Here is a 22746-nt window from a genome sequence, read left to right as displayed (position 1 = left end):
GCATGAATACATTCCTGTCTATTATATATAGCATAGTATCATATTTGGTCATTAAAAAGCAGTCCTTGCACCCCAGTCCGGTGATTTTGCTTAGGCAGGGATGATATCATCAGCCTACTGCAGGCAGGAGGAAGCATTGTCTTAGTCTCCTCTGCCCCAGTGATCAGATTGCAACATTCTAACCTTGGCTTCTTTGTACAAGACTTTTGCAAACACAGCTGAGAATTGCACAGGCACCAGGACTTACATCTGCGACCCAATGCAACTTGGTGTGCCACTCAGGCGCTGTTAAAGCGGGGTGTATATGGATCCTTAAACATCTGCTAATGGGAGTGCTGGCGTGGGATGGAGCTCGTCCAAGCTCCTGCTATGGCTTGTAAAAAGAGAAGGATCCCTGTAGCCGCACATTCATGTAGTCCCTTGGATCGATGTAAGAGTGGCAACCTCAGCCTCCAACGCGTTTCACTCCCTCCCTTGTAGCTTAGTCATGGGGAGTCCCCATTCTTCCTGCTTGGATCTTTCTGAAGAAGCTTATCTAGTGAAATGCATTGAGCCTGCGTGGCTGCCGCTGTCATCATTACTTTCTGTTGGGTCTCTTGTGGGCATTTTCTGGTGCTGGAACGCACACTAACTCTTGGAAGAGCGGCATAGGTGTACCCTGCTTGAGGCTGTATATGTTGGTGCTGATGGGGGCACTGGAAAATATGAGTTTTATTACTGCTTTTATCTGCTATTTTGAGTAATAAATGTATTGCACTATCACCGTTATTATCCATTTTTTGAGTACATGATTATCCACGGAGGAGGATATCAGAAGGAATATGTGTGTGCTGTTACCATATGGCTGGAAGGGATCTGTGAGAACTATTGGTTCTAATGGCTTGTTAAAGCATGATGTCTGGTAAGTGTATATCTGTTATACTGTGGTGGAGCACATATGAGCGAATATTGGCACACTATTCACTCCTCAGCACGGTGTTTGGAGGACCTTTGAAGAAGATCTGTTTTTTCGGATATTCTGGACTTTATTATTCTTCGTTTTTTTCTGATGTAGCACCCTCCTAGAAAGGTGCTAGGTAAAATCTTAGTTTTTAGCTCTGCCTGCTCATCAGTAGAGTCTGATTGTTAGTTCTACCTGTTGCATGTGTCCATGCGTGATTCATTTGGTATCCAATAGGGGAGGCTGTTGGGCAGTGGAGGAAACCCAGCCAATGATACACAGTCTCTTGTGACAATCCCAGTGGGAGGGCACAACCGCAGTGCATCCTGATACTGGTCATAAACGCCAAGGGCACATGTGACAGGGCCTCTTTGGTGGGAAGCAGAGTCCCAGTAAGGAGGGTGACCGCTGTCTCTCCTCCTGTCAGCAAGGAAAGTGGCCACAGGCAGTCGGCCTGGTGAGTCAGAGTGTGGTGCTGAGCCAAGAGGTCCAGGATACTGACGGTGGGGTTGAAGGTAGAGCTACCTGAAGAAAAACAGTGTCTGTGAGTACCAGGGAGCTTGCCAGGGGCCTGCCCAGGAAGGGGACCGCTCCTGTAGGGTCAGAGGACAAGAGCTAGTACACATGGTCAGTGAGAAAGGAGGTGCCAAGTTAGACCCTGAAGATTAATTCACAGAATAGTTCACCCTTAATATCTTCACTTCAGCGGCAGGGTGAAGCAGCAGCCTTGCCGCACTCAATTCAGTTAGAAGTCCTCAAAATATGTGCATAGTTGTCAAGTTGGGGTATCCCACTCATCCCTTCTCTTATCCAAGTTCCTAAATAAAATACAAAAAACTTAATACCATGGACTGTTCTTTGACTGAGCCAAATATTAAAGTGCCAAGATTTAACAGACTGTTGCTATGGGTAACCCAGGGGAATCCAATCTAAGCAGCTCCCATGGGGGCAGTGCTACATCTATTATTCTTATTTTTGCACATACACATTGTGAAGATTTATATAATTTTTTAAGGATTTCATTATTATTATTATTATTTTTATTTGTATGGACAATATAATCTAATACACTATGTGATGATGTGGTTGCACAATAGCGCCTTACTTTTTTTTGTTATATTGCACATTGAAAGTGGATTATCCACCTAAAGGGGAAGCTGTTTATTTTTTATATTTTTTTTTCATCCCCACATGGTTGACTGTAGGCGCAATATTTATTACATTGACTATTTGACCCTGGATGATGCCTGAATAAAGACAATGCTGTCCTTCTGGAGAGAAAAGCAGATGAAGGCATTGTCAGGGGGACTACTGATACCTGGAAATGTTACACTTACACTTTACTTGTTATTAAAAAATATTGTATATCTTAAAGTCCACCCTAACACTAAAATCCCTGCATCTATAGATCTCCACAATCTAACACTAACCTATCTAGCCCTGTTGAGAAGAAATCAGTATACTTACCTTTTTTTAACCCGATCCGACCTGATCCCACTCTGAGCTGTCAGCTTTGCTGTGTAAGCGGGTGCAGAAGACACAGCTGACAACGGAAGCCCCGCAGTAATGGCTGGAATACACGATAAGAAAATCGGCCGAAAATTTCCATTCATCGAGCGATCGGCCGATATTCTACTCGTTAATGCCCAGGCATCAATGAGCGATATCGATATTGTGAACGAAAAATACCGTTTGAAAAACCCGAAAAATTCTGTCGTCTCGTTTGCGTATGAACGATATTCTATACGTTGGTGTTGAGGTCGTTCAGTTTAAATCTGTATAACCTCATCACACATGAGGACCGAGGAGCACTGTTTCGATGGTCGGCGGGCAACGGTCGGGCGATATTCGGACCGTGTATGTTGGCAACGTTTTCGACCGACAAATACTTTTTCAAAAGTCGGTGGTCGAATGATCGGGCGATATTCTAATCGTGTATTCACACCATAAGTCTATGGGTGACATTACTTCTCATTCATTTCACAGCCGTTGCCGGCCGTGTCCTCTGCAGAACTTCTGCTGCTGGAGATCGGGTTGGATAGGCTTCAAAAAAAGGTAAGTATACTGATTTCTACTTTACAGGGCTAGATAGGTTAGTTTTTAGATCGTGGAGATCTATAAATGCAGGGATTTTAGTTTTACGGTGGACTTATCCTTTTAAAGCGTAACTCCACTTTTGTTGAGAAAAAAACATTTGAATCCCTCTGGGTGATCTATGTACATTGCAAGGATTTTAACAAACTTTGTTGCAGATTCCTACCTTTTTTATTCTGAAGAAATCAATTTTTGTTCCTCTGCGCCTCTGTGCTGAGTGGGTCAAATGGGAGTAGTTTCAGTCAGCTGTGGCAGCTGCAGGGCTCTAATGAGCAAAGCTGCTGAACCTGCATCCCTTTAGATGTGTTCCTATTAGGAGTAGCTCACCAAAAATGACATTTTTGGTGCAGGGGATGCCAGAAATCTGACTTGTATCTTAGTGCAGATTTCTGGGAAAATTGGTGAGCCAATCACACAAGCAGGAAATGATGTTCCTGGGTGTGGTCAGTTCACATTCTGTGTACAGAACAGCTCCAGGTAGCCATATTGCATTGCTTTATCAGAAAATTACAACAGTTGGAGATTGAAAAGGAAAGGTCGTTTTTAATAACATTAAAATACAAAATGATTTGTGTCGAAATTGTATACACTATATTGTTTTTTCTTTATTTGCTGTTTTTTTTTTCCCCACAAAAGTGGAGTTACCCTTTAAGTTAGATCTACTTTAATGCCAGTAAAGGTTCCCTTTGAGTGCCCAAATCCCAAACTTGAAACATGAAGATCAGAAGCATTATTCTTTGAAAGTGGTAGGTAATTACCTTTTGACTCCATTACTGATAACGAATGCCCCTTTCATCATCTCCTAGACAATGTTCTAATGAAAACTGATACAGGTCACAGCAGGACACTGCCATGGCTTGAGCCTGTGACATCACTGATCCTGCCTCTGGCTACAAATCTGCATATCTATGCATTTCCGAAAAGAAAATTCAGGTGTCAGTGTTCCGCATGACACTCAGAAAATTATAGAAGGAAAAAAATTTGTACTGATGAATACACTCCATGCACAGATCCTCCTTTATGATTGTGCTGAAAAACAAACTCCTGTTTTGCCCACACGCAACCAATTAGAATCCAGCTGTTTTGTTTTTTTTCTCGGTTTATTTAAAGTTGTTACCTACAACACTGTCACAGATGACCCAGATCACCATCAATCACTATGTACCCCGTCAGGGTATGTTCAATAATGTGAATTATATTCTTCTGCATTTCAGATGCTGGCAACTTAAAGAGGATCTTCACCCGAATTGTGAAAGATAAAATAAAGGTATAATAATGGTATTTAATGTAAAAATAGATATTATTATAAATAGATACATGGTGATTAAAATGGATATAGACAGTTAACCTTTTTGCTACCAGAGATTTTTTTTCTCTTCATTTTTTTTGCACCCATGTTAACCACTTCAGCTCTGGAAAGATTTACCCCCCTTCATGACCAGGCCATTTTTTGCGATACGGCACTGCGTTACTTTAACTGACAATTGCGTGATCCTCAAAACTGTACCAAAATAAAATGTACAGTATTTTCCGGCGTATAAGACGACTGGGCGTATAAGACGACCCCCCTAATTTTCAAGTTAAAACATAGGTTTTGTGCTATACTCGCCGTATAAGACTACCCCCCTTCCGAAGCAAGGCAACACCATTGAAAAACATCAGATTTCTCATAGATCTCCAAGGTATCCCAAGTACTGTAATACATGTAATCTCTCATAATATCTCCAAGGTACCCTAAGTATTACCAGTAGATTTAATCTCAAGACGCTGGCTGTGTGGGAATCCTGTACCGGTATACCGTAGCTTCGGCTACATACAGTATACTGTGCTGAGCCAATCACAGTGAGCGATGTACTCTATTATTGAATGCAAAGCCTGCTCGGATTGGCAGAGTAAGAGAGGCGGGCTGATGTTACTCCGCCAATCCGAGCAGGCTTTGCATTCAATAATAGAATACATCGCTCTCCCTGATTGGCTCAGCGTGGTACACTGTATGTAGCCGAAGCTACAGTACATACGGTATACCGGTACAGGATTCCCACACAGCCAGCGTCTTGAGATTACATCTACTGGTAATACTTATACTTAGGTTACCTTGGAGATATACTCGGCGTATAAGACGACCCCCCATTTTTGGGGGATTTTTTTGAGGTTCAAAAGTAGTCTTATACGCCAGAAAATACAGTATGTCCTTTTTTTCCCCACAAATAGAGCTTTCTTTTGGTGGTATTTGATCACTTCTGCGGTTTTTGTTTTTTTTTTGTAAACAAAAAAAGACCAACAATTTTGAAAAAAAAAAAAAAACAGACTAGATTCCAATGTATTTGTTGTCCTAGTTAGTTGTTCATGTAAGAAATTGCATTTCTTTTTATTCTTTCTGCTATTTGAACGGCTATGCCGTTTTTTTTTTTTTTTTTTTTGTATAACCTCATTCTAAACCCTTAATAAAATTTATAATTGAAAAAAAATAAAAAATAAAAAATATATATATATATATATATATATATTTTTTTTTTTTTTACTTTCTGTTATAAAACATATTCAATAAAAAAAAATGTAAAACAAAATGGATTTCCTTATCAGTTTAGCCCAAAATGTATTCTGCTACATATTTTTGGTAAAACAAAATCCCAATAAGAGTATATTATTTGGTTTGTGCAAAGGTTATTGCGTCTACAAACTTAAGTGGGGTACACACTAGTAGAAAATCTGCCGAAAATTCCCGTCCGAGGTAAAATCGTCCGATTTTCGGCTAGTGTGTACACAACTTTCAGCAGCCGATGCCGACATTTTCAACGACCAATTTTAGTTTAATGTGTATGCAGTTCGTCCGTGAAAAATCGGTACGAAAAACCACGCATGATCTGAAGTTGCTGACAACCCGGAAGTCTAGGAACAAATGTGCCAAAAAAAGAAAAATCGGACGAGAAATTTTGTGAACATTTATGCACTGTCAACTAAAAACGGTAATGAACGCTGAGCAAGAGAGAGAAAAATCGGAGGATATTTCGTCCGATTTTCGCCAAGTGTGTACGGCCCTTTAGGGATATATTTATGGAATTTTTATTTATTTTTCTTTTTTTTTTTTACTAGTAATAGTGATGATCAGCAACTTATAGTGGGACTGCGACATTGTGGCGGACAAATCAGGCACTAAGTGACACTTTTTGTGGGAACCAGTGACACTAATAGTGATTAGTGCTATAAATATGCACTGTCACTGTACTAATGACACTAGCAGGGAAGGGGTTAACAACAGGGGCGATCAAAGGGTTAAATGAGTGCCTAAAATGTGCTTACTGTGTGGGAGGTGCTTGTACTATGGGAAGGCAGAGATCCGAGTTCCTGCTTACCAGAAACACAGGACCACTAACTTCCCTACTGACAGAACGGTAGTCTGCCTTGTTTACATAGGCAGACCGCTGTTCTACTTCTGTCCCAAATGATCGCTAATTGGCTCCTGCTGTGTCCAATCACAGCGGGAGTGGGTTGCCGGCGGTGCGTGACCCAGACCCGGAAGTGCAGGATCATGTACAGGTAGGAGATCCTGCACAGGAGAGCTGACTTGCTGCTGTATAAGTACAGTTTGTAGTCAGCAAGCAGTTAAAGTGGAACTAAACCGTATCTGAGCACCAAAAACTGAAAATGCTATTAAATTAATTTTAAATATTCAAAACAAACTCCCCATCCATCCATTTCTCCATGCTTTAATTTCTTGAGAAATCACTTTAAAAAACACCCCCTAAAATTTCTAGCTGTGGCCATCTGGCGTATGAGCAAATAATTCATGTAGCACTTCTTGGAATCCATCTGCCCTTAGCGCAGGCATAGCGGCAGGAGGGCGTACTTGGTTGAAAAAGACACCTTCTCCCTTCTTTCAGATGAAAGAAAAAAAATGTCCATGAACAGTCCTGGGCTGTATGATAACATTTTTGCTTAGGCCAGAAACCAGGAAGCGACTGAAGGAATGTAATATAATATACTTTCCTATCTATTTATTATGATGGCAGCATAAGGAATAAAAATAGTTCATGTTAATTCAAAGAGTTTAGTTCCACTTTAAAATGTACATTTTGGGTCTGAGGATTACATAAAGGCTTAGTTCACCTTTTCACAAAACTTGAAAAAACTTACAGCGCCCCCCCTACACCTCCAGTCCTTGCTGTACTGCCTTGGATGATTATCTTTCACTGCCCATGCTAGCTAATGTTACAGTCCAGGCATTTGATAGCCACACTCTTCTGCAGCTTATGTACATTATTCTGGGATCCTAGGAGGAGGAGAGCTCAGAGAGATTTTCAATGGTCAGCACAGTCATGTGCTTCCACTATTTCCCGCTTCACCATCATTTCAGATGCCTGGTGGTGTGGATAGCAGAAGATAATCAAGGAAGGAGATAAGTACAGTGGACACGAGGGGTGTAGGGAAGGTTTAGCGCAGCCTTTCTCAACCTTTTCAAGAAAGAGGAAACCTTGAAATACCTTTCTGGTCTCAGGGCACCCCTGCTAAAAATGACTATATCTGCAACTCATGATACAATATTGTGATAGTCATTAGGAAGGATTACCCTCTGACTGCTAAAAAGATCAATGGTGCCAATGGGAACTTATCTAAGAGGCAGAAATTGCTCATTGCTCAAGGAAGCCCTAGCAACCTCTGGAAGAACCCTAGGGTTCCATGGAACCCTGGTTAAGAAACCTTGATGTAGTTAATTTGTTTACTTTCCTATAGTGGTGCACCGAAAAGAAAATTTTGGTGCAAAAACCGAAAAAAAAAATTCAGGATGCACTTGGCCCTAAACTGAAATGGACAGGGATAGAGATGACTCCTCTGAACACTGATTTGGGTGTAGCACTGCCCCCCTCGAAGGCTGCTGGACTTCTCACCTTTTCGGGTCCCTCTGGGTTACCAGTAGCAACTGCATGCAGAATCTTAACACTTTACTTTCTGGCTAAGTCAATAAACAGTCTAGGGGTTGCTATTTTGTTGTTTTATTATAAATAGGGATGGGAGAAGGGATAGAGTGGGATACTCCAGAACTTGAACTATTCACAATGCTGAGGACTTCTATCTGAAGGTGTGGCAAGGCCGCATTTTCACCTTGCCACTAGATGAATCTGAGGTAAAGTCTCTGAATATAATGCTTGCTTAGCAATAATCTTCAGGGTACTCGCCTAGCACCCCTTTTCACTCCACCAGCTGACACCCGTCCTCTGACTACTCTTCTCTGGGATGGCCCCCTTCCTGGTCAGGCCCTTAGACACGATCTCCTGTACTCCCAATACTGTTTTTCCAGATTCTCCTGTGTCTCAACCCCTCTTAGTAAGCTCTCCTGGACCTCTGGGTTCAGCTCCTTCCTTCTGGCTCACCAGGCCAACTGCCTGTGAACATACACCAACTGCTGCAGAAGAGGAGGCAGCCGCCACCCTTCCTTCTGGGACTCTGCCTACCAGCCAAAGACCCCGAGCACATATGCTTCTGGTTTTTATACCACACCCCATAATGCACCGAGACCATCAGTCTGTGCCAGTCACTGGGGCTGTACCAAAGCCTGTGTACCCATTGGCCAGGTTTCCTTCACTGTCCAATGTGCCTCTCCATTGGACCAGTGGGGACACTCCCCAGACCAGATGAATCACACACTGAGCAGACCTAACTCACAGATCCTGCTCTCTGTTAAGCAGAAAGCAATATAGAATTTGCCTGCTGCTCCTCTGATAGGCAGACAGAGCCAAAACTATACTCTCTACCTAGCACCTACCTAGGAGGGTGCTACATTCAGGATGCACTTGGTCGTAAACCGAAATGGACAGGGATAGAGATGACTCCTCTGAATGCTGATTTGGGTGAGAGGATGGGGTGACTCCTTTGGTCTTGGTATCAGGATGGGGATGACTCCCCTGGTCTGGGTGTCAGGATTGAGGTGACTCCTCTGGTCTGGGTGTCAGAATGAGGATGACTCCACTGGTCTGAGTGTCAGGATGGGGATGACTCCACTGGTCTGAGTGTCAGGATGGGGATGACTCCACTGGTCTGAGTGTCAGGATGGGGATGACTCAAATGGTCTGGGTGTCAGGATGGGGATGACTCCTCTGGTCCGGGTGTCAGGATGGGGATGACTGGTCTTGCGGGTCAGTGTGGATGAACGGTGTTCAAACAAAACATGTGAGGTATCGTCACATACCTCAGAGTGAGAGCAATACTTCTAGCCCTAGACCTCCTCTGTAACTCTAAACAGGTAACCTGTAAAAAATGTTAAATCGTTGCCCATGGTGATTTTTAAGTACCGAAGTTTGTCATCATTCCACAACAAATTGGGCTAACTTTATTGTTTTCTTATTTTTATATTCAAAAAGTGTATTTTTCCGAAAAAAAAGCATTTGTAAGACCACTGTGTAAATACGGTGTGACCTAAAGTATTGCAATGATCTCCATTTTATTCTCTAGGGTCTCTGCCAAACAAAATGTATAATGTTTGGGGGTTCTAAGTACTTTTCTAGCAAAAAATACTGATTTTAACTTGTAAACAACAAATATCAGAAATAGGCCCGGTCGTTACAGGTATTAATATAGTGCTGATAATGTGCACAGCGCTTTACATATACTGTACATTCACATCCCTGCACTCACATACATTCATACACTTTCTAGGGCCTACTTGGAAAGGAGAAAATTAAAGTATATAACTAAAGCCAACATTTTTTTTTAGTTTTGAATAGAGTGGAGAGGGATTAGAACATCTGTCCATTTTTATTGCTGTCTGTGCCCTCATTAGGGAGATTCTGCCCTTATATTTGTCCAATTGATCATTATCATTGAAAGTGAAATTGAAAGAAAATCCCAAATTTTGGATTGTCTCCAGAAAAGTAATAGAAGGAAAATCTTCCAATGGGGGCACTAGTTCTGGTGACCTGGGAGTCCCCAAGGAATTCCCCTTAATTTGCAGGAACTTTTCTGTTTGGCAATGGGACAGGAAGTAAAGGGAAATCTCTGCAGCGGGACACAGATGGCGAAAAAAAATCTGACTCTACCAAAATGAAAAAAATAAATGCCTATAGTTCTACTTTTACTATTAGCATGTCTTTGGAATGTTAAAAGAAAATGGAGAATCTGGAAGAAGCCCATACAAACAAGTGCAGGGAGAACATGCAAACTCCATGCAGGTAGCTGTCCTTACTGAGATTTGAACCAAGGACATTGATGTTATAAAGCAGAAACACGAACCACTAAACTACCACACTACCCATCACTAAGACACAAATATACTTCTACTGATAATAATGATAGTAGTGATTATAATAAGATTATTATTGGTAGTATGATATCCATTTTTCAGTGAAGCAAAGTCAATTATTGTATTTACTATGAATATTATGTTGTGATGATTGGTATTATTGGTATGATGTCTCTTTCTCAGTGAAGTAAAGTATATTATTAAAATATTGTCATTATTGTTGCCCCTTTCCAAGAATTATATTACTATATAATTACTATTATATATATATATATTACTATAAGGGCTCTTTCACAGGGGCGTTCAGTTTTTTTGCCCGATCAGGTCCTTTTTTTTTTTCTGGGAAACGGACACGGATGACACTTGTGTCATCCGGTCCGTCTGTCCGTTTTTCATCCCATCCGTTTGCGGATGAAAAACGGACATAATGTATCTCTATGTAAATACGGATGTCAGCGGATGACACCACTGACATCCGTTTTTGAACGGAAGAAAAAATAGGTTTCTCTTCCGTTCCAAAAAACTGAACTGAACTGAAAGGACGAAAAACGGATGTTTACATAGAGATACATTATGTCCGTTTTTCATCCGCAAACGGATGGGATGAAAAACGGACATACGGAACGCCCGTGTGAAAGAGCCCTTATATTATTGGTTTTAATATATTGTCTATCTCAGTAAAACATAGTATATTAATACAATTATAATTAATATAATGTTAGTATTGTTTTAAGGTCCCTTTCCTAATGATAAATAATATTATTATTATTAATAATAATATTTATATTGCTATTAATATACTGCCCTATTCACTATTATTGTTATTACTACTGCTTCTATTACTATAATGTTGTCCCTATCCTGGTAAAGTAGAGTATATTTTTCCTATTATTATCACTACTAATATTATTATGATGATGTAGTCCCTACCCCAGTAAAGCGGAGTATACCACTGTTAATATTATTATATTCTATTATTATTTTAATATTCCCTAAATAAAAGCATGGTATAATATTCCTATTATTAATAATATTGTTGTTATTATTATTATATGGTGTCCCTATCTCAGAAAAGCAGGATATAGTATTTATTTTATTATAATAAATATAATTATTATTATTGATACTATAGTTATGTTGTTCCTATCCAAGTAAAAGCATTATTATTTTTATTATTGTTTTAATATTATTTGTAATATTATTATCATTGTTTTTATTTTTATATAATGTCCCTATCCCAGTAATGCAGAGTATGTCTTTATTATATATTGATATTATTGGTTTATTATTGTTCCTATCCAGGTAAAGCAGGTAAAGGGTCCCTGTCCCAGTGAAGTAATGTAATGAACAGGTCGGACAGTCCAGTGTCAGGCTGCTAGGGGCCCGGGTTGAGTTCTGTCAGGGGCCCCGGGTTGTTCCCTGTTAGGGGCCTGAGTTGCGCTCTGTCAGGGGCCCCGGGTTGTTCCCTGTCAGGGCCCCCGGGTTGCGCTCTGTCAGGTGCCCCTGGGTTGCGCTCTGTCAGGGGCCCCCGGGTTGCGCTCTGTCAGGGGCCCCCGGGTTGTGCTCTGTCAGGGGCCCCCGGGTTGTGCTCTGTCAGGGGCCCCCGGGTTGCGCTCTGTCAGGGGCCCCCGGGTTTGAGCTCTGTCAGGGGCCCCCGGGTTTGAGCTCTGTCAGGGGCCCCGGGTTTGAGCTCTGTCAGGGGCCCCGGGTTTGAGCTCTGTCAGGGGCCCCGGGTTCTTTCCTGTTAGGTGCTCCGGGTTGTTCTCTGTCAGGGGCCCCACGTTGCTGTCAGGGGCCCCAGGTTGGCCCCGGGTTGCTCTCTGTCAGGGGCCCGGGGTTGCTCTCTGTCAGGGGCCCCGGGTTGCTCTCTGTCAGGGGCCCCGGGTTGCGCTCTGTCAAGGGCCCCGGGTTTTTCCCTGTCAGGGGCCCCAGGTTGTTCCCTGTCAGGGGCCCCCGGGTTGCTCTCTGTCAGGGGCCCCCGGGTTGCTCTCTGTCAGGGGCCCCCGGGTTGTTCCCTGTTAGGGGCCCGGGGTTGCGCTCTGTCAGGGGCCCCAGGTTGTTCCCTGTCAGGGGCCCCCGGGTTGCGCTCTGTCAGGGGCCCCAGGTTGGCCCTGGGTTGCTCTCTGTCAGGGGCCCCAGGTTGGCCCCGGGTTGCGCTCTGTCAGGGGCCCCCGGGTTGCGCTCTGCCAGGGGCCCCCGGGTTGCGCTCTGCCAGGGGCCCCCGGGTTGCGCTCTGTCAGGGGCCCCCCGGGTTTGAGCTCTGTCAGGGGCCTCCTGGGTTTGAGCTCTGTCAGGGGCCCCCGGGTTTGAGCTCTGTCAGGGGCCCCGGGTTCTTTCCGGTTAGGGGCTCCGGGATGTTCTCTGTCAGGGGCCCCACGTTGCTGTCAGGGGCCCCAGGTTGCTCTCTGTCAGGGGCCCCGGGTTGCTCTCTGTCAGGGGCCCTGGGTTGCGCTCTGTCAGGGGCCTCAGGTTGCGCTCCGTCAGGAGCCCGGGTTTGAGCTCTGTCAGGGGCCCCAGGTTGCTCTCTGTCAGGGGCCCGGGTTGTCCTCGGTCAGGGGCCCCGGGTTCTTTCCTGTTAGGGGCTCTGGGTTGTTCTCTGTCAGGGGCCCCACGTTGCTGTCAGGGGCTCCAGGTTGCGCTCTGTCAGGGGCCCCCGGGTTGCGCTCTGTCAGGGGCCCCGGGTTGCTCTCTGTCAGGGGCCCCGGGTTGTCCTCTGTCAGGGGCCCCGGGTTCTTTCCTGTTAGGGGCTCTGGGTTGTTCGCTGTCAGGGGCCACACGTTGCTGTCAGGGGCCCCAGGTTGTTCCCTGTCAGGGGCCCCCGGGTTGCTCTCTGTCAGGGGCCCTGGGTTGTTCCCTGTTAGGGGCCCCAGGTTGTTCCCTGTCAGGGGCCCTGGGTTGCGCTCTGTCAGGGGCCCCCGGGTTGTTCGCTGTCAGGGGCCCCGGGTTGTTCGCTGTCAGGGGCCCCGGGTTGCTCTCTGTCAGGGGCCCCGGGTTGCGCTCTGTCAGGGGCCCCGGGTTGCTCTCTGTCAGGGGCCCCGTGTTGCTCTCTGTCAGGGGCCCCATGTTGCTCTCTGTCAGGGGCCCCGGGTTGCGCTCTGTCAGGGGCCCCGGGTTGCGCTCTGTCAGGGGCCCCGGGTTGCGCTCTGTCAAGGGGCCCCGGGTTGTCCTTTGTCAGGGGCCCCGGGTTGCGCTCCGTCAGGGGCCCCGGTTGCTCTCTGTCAGGAGCCCCGGGTTGCTCTCTGTCAGGGGCCCCGGGTTGTTCTCTGTCAGGGGCCCCGGGTTGCACTCTGTCAGGGGCCCCGGGTTGCACTCTGTCAGGGGCCCCGGTTGCTCTCTCTCAGTGGCCCCAGGTTGTGTTCTGTCAGGGGCCCCGGTTGCGCTCTGTCAGGGGCCCCGGGTTGTCCTTTGTCAGGGGCCCCGGGTTGTCCTTTGTCAGGGGCCCCGGTTGCTCTCTCTCAGTGGCCCCAGGTTGTGTTCTGTCAGGGGCCCCGGTTGCGCTCTGTCAGGGGCCCCGGGTTGTCCTTTGTCAGGGGCCCCGGGTTGCGCTCTGTCAGGGGCCCCGGTTGCTCTCTCTCAGTGGCCCCAGGTTGTGTTCTGTCAGGGGCCCCGGGTTGCTCTCTGTCAGGGGCCCCGGGTTGTGTTCTGTCAGGGGCCCCGGGTTGTTCTCTGTCAGGGGCCCCGGTTGCTCTCTCTCAGTGGCCCCGGGCTGTTCCCTGTCAGGGGCCCCGGGTTGCTCTCTGTCAGGGGCCCCGGGTTGCACTCTGTCAGGGGCCCCGGTTGCTCTCTGTCAGGGGCCCCGGGTTGCTCTCTCTCAGTGGCCCCGGGTTGTGTTCTGTCAGGGGCCCCGGGTTGTCCTTTGTCAGGGGCCCCGGGTTGCGCTCTGTCAGGGGCCCCGTGTTGTCTAGGACCTGGCAGCGGTCGGTGTAGGGAAGTGAAGGAGGTGGGGGTGGGGAGGAGAGGTGTGCCGGCACTGCGCATGCTCGGTGTAGCTGTGAGCGCTGAGTGCGGGGCTCGGTGCCGGGACGGGATGGAGGGGACCTTTGTATCGGTTTAAAGGAGCCGCTGAGGAGAGGAGATCCGGAGCCGGGAAGTTGTTGGATGTGTCGGTGCGGAGTCCTCCGGGGGAGGACTGGGGGGGAGGGGAGGTAAAGTTCCCGGATGATGACGATGATCTGTCAGTCGGGGGGGAAAAGTTACCGGTGACACTTGTTCTGATCAGTAGAGGCGGGGGAGGGGGGGACCGATGGCCAAAGTCATCCAGAAGAAGAGCCACTGGACGGGCCGGGTACACCGGTGTACGGTGGGGGGAGAGCTGAGCCTGCTGGGGGGAGCGGAGTACGGAGAGTTCCTGTATGTCGGAGGAGACTCGGGGGACGGACAGCTGCAGGAGGGAGAACTCTTATTGGAGGTGTCCGGTGTACCGGTGTCCGGACTGCCCCGGTATGATGTACGGGACATGCTGAGGAGCGACACCGGCCAATCACTGCCCGTCACAGCTGTCAGACAAGGTAAGACGCACACCTACCTACACCTATCTATACCTACCTACATACATCTATATACATCTACCTACTGCACTGTATATGTACCTACCTACATCCACACACCTACCTACCTACACCTATCTATACCTACCTACTGTGCTCTATATCTACCTACCTACTGCACTGTATATGTACCTACCTACATCTACCGATCTACCCACAGCTACCTACACCACTGTATATGTGCCTACCTACAGCTACCTACATACATCTACCTATACCTACCTACTGCACTGTATATGTACCTACCTACACCTACCTACATCTACCGATCTACCCACAGCTACCTACTGCACTGTATATGTACCTACCTACTTACACCCACCTACCTACAGCATGTACCTACTGTGCTCTATACCTACATACACCTACCTACCGCACTCTATATATACCTACCTACATCATCCTACTGCACTGTATATGTACCTATCTACCGCGCTCTATATGTACCTACCTACCTATCTACATACACTTACCTACCGCACTCTATATCTACCTACCTACACCACTGTATATGTGCCTACCTACTGTGCTCTATATGTACCTACCTACACCTACCTACATCTACCGATCTACCCACAGCTACCTACTGCACTGTATATGTGCCTACCTACAGCTACCTACCTATCTACATACACTTACCTACTTCCCTACATCTACCTACTGTGCTCTATATGTACCTACCTACATCTACCTACATACATCTACCTACTGCACTGTATATGTACCTACCTACCTATATACATCTACCTACCTACTGCGCTCTATATGTACCTACCTACACCTACCTACCGCACTCTATATGTACCTACCTACAGCTTCCTACATCTACCGATCTACCTACTGCACTGTATATGTACCTACCTACTTACACCCACCTACCTACCTACATATATCTACCTACAGCGCAATATATGTACCTACTGTGCTCTATACCTACATACACCTACCTACCGCACTCTATATATACCTACCTACATCTTCCTACTGCACTGTATATGTACCTACCTTGTACACTACATCTACCTACCGCACTGTGTGTACCTACCTTATGTACACACTCCATCTACCTACATACATCTACCTACCACACTGTGTATGTACCTACCTACCTACATACACTCTGTATATACCTACCTTATATACACTACATCTACCAACCCCACTGTGTGGACCTACCTTATACACACTACATCTACCTACCTTTTACACACTACATCTACCTACCCCACTGTATATGTACCTACCTTATACACACTCCATGTGCCTCTCCTATACACACTCCATGTGCCGCTCCTATACACACTCCATGTACCTCTCCTATACACACTCCATGTGCCGCTCCTATACACACTCCATGTGCCTCTCCTATACACACTCCATGTACCTCTCCTATACACACTCCATGTACCTCTCCTATACACACTCCATGTACCTCTCCTATACACACTCCATGTGCCGCTCCTATACACACTCCATGTGCCTCTCCTATACACACTCCATGTGCCTCTCCTATACACACTCCATGTGCCTCTCCTATACACACTCCATGTACCTCTCCTATACACACTCCATGTACCTCTCCTATACACACTCCATGTGCCTCTCCTATACACACTCCATGTACCTCTCCTATACACACTCCATGTACCTCTCCTATACACACTCCATGTGCCTCTCCTATACACACTCCATGTACCTCTCCTATACACACTCCATGTACCTCTCCTATACACACTCCATGTACCTCTCCTATACACACTCCATGTGCCTCTCCTATACACACTCCATGTACCTCTCCTATACACACTCCATGTACCTCTCCTATACACACTCCATGTGCCTCTCCTATACACACTCCATGTACCTCTCCTATACACACTCCATGTACCTCTCCTATACACACTCCATGTGCCGCTCCTATACACACTCCATGTGCCGCTCCTATACACACTCCATGTACCTCTCCTATACACACTCCATCTAACCACCTTACTCTGTGTGCCATGGGCAGCTGTATTATTGGAAATTATTGTACGTGACCCCTCCCATTCCTCTGACCACCAATCAATATTGCTTGCCTGGCACCAGTTTTGGTAATAAACATTGTTGCAGAGCAGAATCCGGCGTACATGTTTATGTCCCAGTTCTACAGACAGAGAACTCTGGGGAAAAGGAAGAATGTTGGTGTTATTGGAGGGACAAGGGGGTGGGCAGAAGATGCATCCGCCTCTGGCACTTCATCAGAAGAGCACAGAAAGGACAGGACTATGACACCTTGGACTTTTTCAGTGCTGAAGGACTCTGGGACTAAGCAATCAAATTCGGCATCATGGTCAGGAAGGTCGGGCTGCCAGTACATTATTAGATTGTTCTGATGAGTCTTCAACTTGGCAGTGGTGGTCCTGTTGACGGCTGGATATGACACATGTGGTTGAATGTCCATTATGTTGGGTGGAAGTAGTCATAGATGATGGTGGCCTCATTGAGGGCCATATATTACAGATGTGGTTGTACATCCATCTTGTTTGACAAAAGTGGTGGTAAAGGATGGTGGCCACATTGATGGCCTGATACAGTTGTATGTCAATGTATTTGGGTGGAAGTGGTCTTAGAGGTTGGTGGCCACATTTATGTCCAAATTTGACTCATGTGATTGTATGTTCATTTAGATTGGTGGAAGTGGTCGTAGAGGATGGTGGTCAGTTTGAGAGCCATTTATGACAGTTGGCTGTATGTCCATCCTCTTTGACAAAACTAGTTGTATGTTTCTCTAGTTCAGTGAAAGTGGTGGTAAAGGATGGTGGCCACATTGATGGCCAGATATGGTTATACGTCCAGTGGAAGTAGTCGTAGAGGTTGGTGGTCACATTGATGGCCATATATACGTCCAGTGGAAGTAGTCGTAGAGGTTGGTGGTCACATTGATAGCCAGATATGGTTATACGTCCAGTGGAAGTAGTCATAGTGGTTGGTGGTCACATTGATGGCCATATATACGTCCAGTGGAAGTAGTCGTAGAGGTTGGTGGTCACATTGATGGCCAGATATGGTTATACGTCCAGTGGAAGTAGTCGTAGAGGTTGGTGGTCACATTGATGGCCATATATACGTCCAGTGGAAGTAGTCGTAGAGGTTGGTGGTCACATTGATGGCCAGATATGGTTATACGTCCAGTGGAAGTAGTCGTAGAGGTTGGTGGTCACATTGATGGCCAGATATGGTTATACGTCCAGTGGAAGTAGTCGTAGAGGTTGGTGGTCACATTTATGGCCAGATATGGTTATACGTCCAGTGGAAGTAGTCATAGAGGTTGGTGGTCACATTGATGGCCAGATATGGTTATACGTCCAGTGGAAGTAGTCGTAGAGGTTGGTGGTCACATTTATGGCCAGATATGGTTATACGTCCAGTGGAAGTAGTCATAGAGGTTGGTGGTCACATTGATGGCCAGATATGGTTATACGTCCAGTGGAAGTAGTCGTAGAGGTTGGTGGTCACATTGATGGCCATATATACGTCCAGTAGAAGTAGTCGTAGAGGTTGATGGTCACATTGATGGCCAGATATACATCCAGTGGAAGTAGTCGTAGAGGTTGATGGTCACATTGATGACCAGATACGATCTATTTGTTTGTATATTAGTATTGTTGAGTGGAAGTAGTCATAAAGGATAGTGGCCACATTGATGGCCAAATATGACAGATCTAGTTGTACATCCATATTGTTCAGTAGAAGTGATCATAGGGGATGGAGGCCACATTGATGGTGAGATATGGTTGCATGTCCATGTTTCTGGGTGGAAGTGATCATAGTGGTTGATGGCCTTGTTGATGGACCGATATGGCACAGATGGTTGGTAGATGTGTTCACAGAGGATGGTGCACCATATATGAGGTGCCCTGTGTCCTGGCTGCACTGTGGCTTAGTGGGGGTCTTTGGTTCGAATCCCAACCAAGACATTACTATTATTGTAATATTATTTATTTTTATTATTACTGTTTTTACTGTCCCTGTCATAGTAAAGCATTGAATAATTTTATGGCAGTACAGTGGTTAGCACTTCTGCCTTTCATGACTGGAGTCCTCAGTTCAAATCCCAGTCAGGGTAGGTAGGTAAGTGTCCCTGTGTATGTCTGCATATGGGATTGGAATTTTAGATTGTAAGCTCCTTTGAGAGACTGGTGTGAATGTGAAGTGCTGTGTTAATTGTTGGCCCTATTTAAATAGCTGCAATAAATAAATGAGTTGCTGATTAGCAGAGAAGATGTGACACAACTTTTCTCCTTGGACTTGAGTATGGCCATGATTAGGGTAGCAGCAGATGGAAAGAACGGAAAAGAAAATAATGTCAGACTGACTTATGTGCATTGATATCACCGCACCACTGCTACCTACCCCACTCTTCAACATTCACCCACTGCCTGTGTGGCTGAACTCCAGGCAAGCAGATAAATACACATACAGGATCTATTTTAAGTTAATGCAGCTTTCCACCTTTCTGACCTGACACCCGAAATGTCCAAAGTTTCTTTACATACAACACTGCAAGTCTTCAGTGTCCCGGTGTTCTGCCGAGAACTCCAACATGACGAATTCTCCAACGATGTTACTCCCGGAGAGTGTACACCAGAAATAATTGGAGATTTCCATCACTTGGTGTTTTCACACAACACCGGCAGCCTTTACACTCCGGTAGATGCTATAATTATTGCAGATTGTTGCCCACTAGTTGTCGCCACCTTGGAGGCGGCCATGTTTTTGGTTACTAGTGGGAGGACTAACAATCTGCACTCATTTATAGCATCTACCGGAGTATAAAGGCTCCCGGTGTGAAAAGTGCTTGAAATTTCCAATTATTCCTGGTGTACACTCTCCGGAAGTACAGTCATTGGAGAATTCGGCAAGTTTGAGTTTTCGGCAGAACACTGGCCATGCCAGCACGTTAGAGCTTCATAGAGCCAAGTGTGTCCAGCTTCAGGAGACGGCCCTAGGAGAAGTCCCAAAAATTTACAAGTATGTTAAAAAAAAAGACACAAAAATACTCGCGGTCACCCAGAGCAACCTGTGGTCTCTGTGCCATCATGTGACTGTCCATGTGACCTTTGTAGCAGGTCAGTGACCTTTGCTTGTAGTTAGTCAGTGGGGAGTCTACATGGCTGATTCATACATGACCCGTCCCGTACAATCGGACACTGAGGAGTCCACCCAGCGAGCTCTGATATATTGTGATTGGCTGCAACTGACCAGACACACCTGTGATAGTAAGAGATCAATTGTGGATGATGGTTGCAAAACTTAGTTTGACATTCACCTGTAAAGTCAGTGAATGCAAATTTTAGTAACTGATCACAAGTTCGCACTATCGCAGAGTGCCTGATAGTCGCTTGTGGAGTTTTGGCCGAAAATGTATATTCAGTCCACTGAGAGAAATAGAAATAATGTGTATGACAGATCTTTGTACACATGCCATGTAGGCCTATGGAGGAGGAAGATGATAGGGCCTCTTAGTTCTGTGTGTTTTCTGGTGCTGGGTTGTTGGAGACCTCTTACCCAATGGCCGTATTCCCATCTATACATGTATGCATGTGCACATTAACACGCGTGTACTGCAATCTGCAGTATATGTGAGTTGCATTGTAATTGGAACCAGCAATGCACATATACAGTGTAAAGAAACGACTACCCCCCTTCCGCACACAGATTTGAATGCATGGTAGGCTGCGTTGTCTAAAGATGTGTTGGTATATTTTTGTATGTGTTGAGGTTTGATTTGGGTACATTCAAAGGCAACGCTTCAAATTCAAAGGTTCACATTAGTGATCGACCAATATCGGTTTTTCGTTGCCGATACCAATACCAATATTTTGGCCAGTGCATGTCGGTATCGGCCGATATGCGCTGATATTTTCATACATTTAAAAACATTTTTTTTTTTTTCCTTCACAGGTACTCTTGTGGAGGGATCTGGGGTCTAAAAGACCCCAAACCCCTCCTCTGCACTTAAAAGCATTCAAAATACCAAGTTTGGCTGTTTTGAATGTTGTAATTTTTTTTAAATCTGGCACCAAGTACCCAGAAGTGATCCGGGTACTTGGCATGGAGACCCGATCAGTGCCGAATGCGGCTTTGATCGCGTCCTCGGCGGCCGTGCAAGCTGGTTACCCTCGGGTATGGATGCCGGTACCGGGATGATGCCTCTGGCAGCAGGCATCACTCCAGTACAAGCACTTTCCGAAATATTGACAATATCGGTAACCTCAGGGGCCAATTCAGATATATCGGGGAAAGTGCATATCAGCCCCCGATATATCGGCTTTGCCGATAATCAGTTGATCCCTAGTTCACATCTACAGGTGCGACTCAGCTCATGTGTGTTTCTATGCCTTGCATGTAAGGCAGCCCAATAATATTACTGGGGTGTCCTATCTGCGAGAAGTCCCTGACTCTTCCAAAAATGTGCCACGCTGGACCATATGGTGCTACAGCACTGAGCAGTTTCACGTAAGCATTAGCAGATGCGTGGGGGTGCCAATACTAATGAATGGCGCTGCCACACATCTCCTAAAGGGCAGAGAATTTTCTATGTGTGTCAGAGCCACGTCGCCTTAAGCCCTGTACACAAGGGCCGAATATTGGGCGGTATTGGCCGGTTCAATAGAAACTGGCCAACATTCGGCACATGTGTGTGGCAGCGGGTTCGACAGAAGCCGGCCATACGCTCACGTTCTGTCAAAGGGGCATGATCGAAAAAGGTCTGCCAAACAGCTCCCAAACAGCTCTCTCAGCCAATGGCTGAGAGCGCGGACCGGTGGGTTCTGGCGCGGGGGGGGGGGGGTGTGGGTGGGCGTCCCCCTGTCAGAACACAATAGCTCTGACGGGAGTTTGCTGTACTAACTTTAGATTGTTAGTACAGGATCTCCTCCCGAGCTCTTCAGCGTTTTTTCGTTTAGCCCACTGGGTTGAATGATAAAAAACGTAGTGTGTATACCATGCTTAAGTGTTTTGGGGTACCACTCTGAATGAATGACCCCCAAATGTGCTAACATAAGTAACATGTGTTAGGACCAGTTCTCACCATAGAAACGCAGTCTGCATGTGCTCCACATGCTTTTATGCATGTGCGTTTTTGACACGTTTTTGATGCATTCCAGTGCAGTTTTGGTGTGTTTTTTGATGCATTCCAGTGCATTCTTCCTCTTTTTCTTTTTTTTTTTTTCTTAACCTTAAATAAGGACATGTGTGTTCCAGTGCGCTTTGGTGCCTTTCTGTGCATTTTTACCCCTTTTTTTCCCCCTTAACCTTAAATAAGGACATGTGTGTTCCAGTGCGTTTTTGATGCGTTTTACAGTGTTCATGTACAGTCCAGTGCAGGAAAAATCAGCCTGTTCTACTTTTTTTTTTTCTAGAGCCGAAACACACTGGAACTGCCAGCACTGCCGTGAGCTATGCCATTGGAAACCATATAACCTGCTTTTCATGCGATTTTGATGCAGAAAAAAACACACTGGACTGCATGCGGTGTGAACTGACCATTACAGTTTCCTGCAAGCGGCCCTGCAATGCAAAAGTGTGGTTCTGCCCTTTATTGTTGCTGCCTCTTGCAAAGCCTTTTGGATTGCACACTTCAGTCCTATTTGTTATTGTTTTGGTTTTGGATGGAGGTTTTATGTTATTGTTATGACGTGTGTGTACTGTAAACACAATTAAGAGAGGAAGCGCGCTGGCGATCCGTTCCTCTTTCTTCCCAAGACGCCTTCCGATCTCTGTAACCATTCCACATTTCACTGAGATCCACAATATCTGCACTTTTACTGCGCCCCAACCATATGGCTTTGTCATCAGCGGCATTGCATGACTGTGAATCCTCATCATGAATAATTATTTTTAACTGCGTTGTATTATTAATATCTGTGGAATGATTCTTTATCACT

At 45.8% G+C, this 22746-nt stretch overlaps 1 protein-coding gene across 7 annotated transcripts in view; it reads left to right on the top strand.

Annotated features, from left to right (window-relative positions):
- Positions 1–14511: 14511 nt before the first annotated feature.
- MAGI1 (membrane associated guanylate kinase, WW and PDZ domain containing 1) overlaps positions 14512–22746 on the top strand; it is a gene marked incomplete at its 5' end in the record, with an annotated part of 797934 nt that continues 789699 nt past the window's right edge. For all 7 annotated transcript variants that reach the window (XM_082266002.1, XM_082265998.1, XM_082266000.1 and 4 more), the window contains one exon: positions 14512–14776. In XM_082266002.1, coding sequence (XP_082122128.1) covers positions 14512–14776 — 265 coding nt within the window. The remainder of the gene's footprint in view (positions 14777–22746) is intronic.

Source organism: Pelophylax lessonae, assembly GCF_965119305.1.
Source record: "Pelophylax lessonae genome assembly, chromosome: 8".
In the NCBI taxonomy this organism is placed as follows: Eukaryota; Metazoa; Chordata; class Amphibia; order Anura; family Ranidae; genus Pelophylax; species Pelophylax lessonae.
The sequence above is the reverse complement of the archived record's forward strand: the minus strand, read 5'-3'. Positions and strand labels throughout refer to the sequence as shown.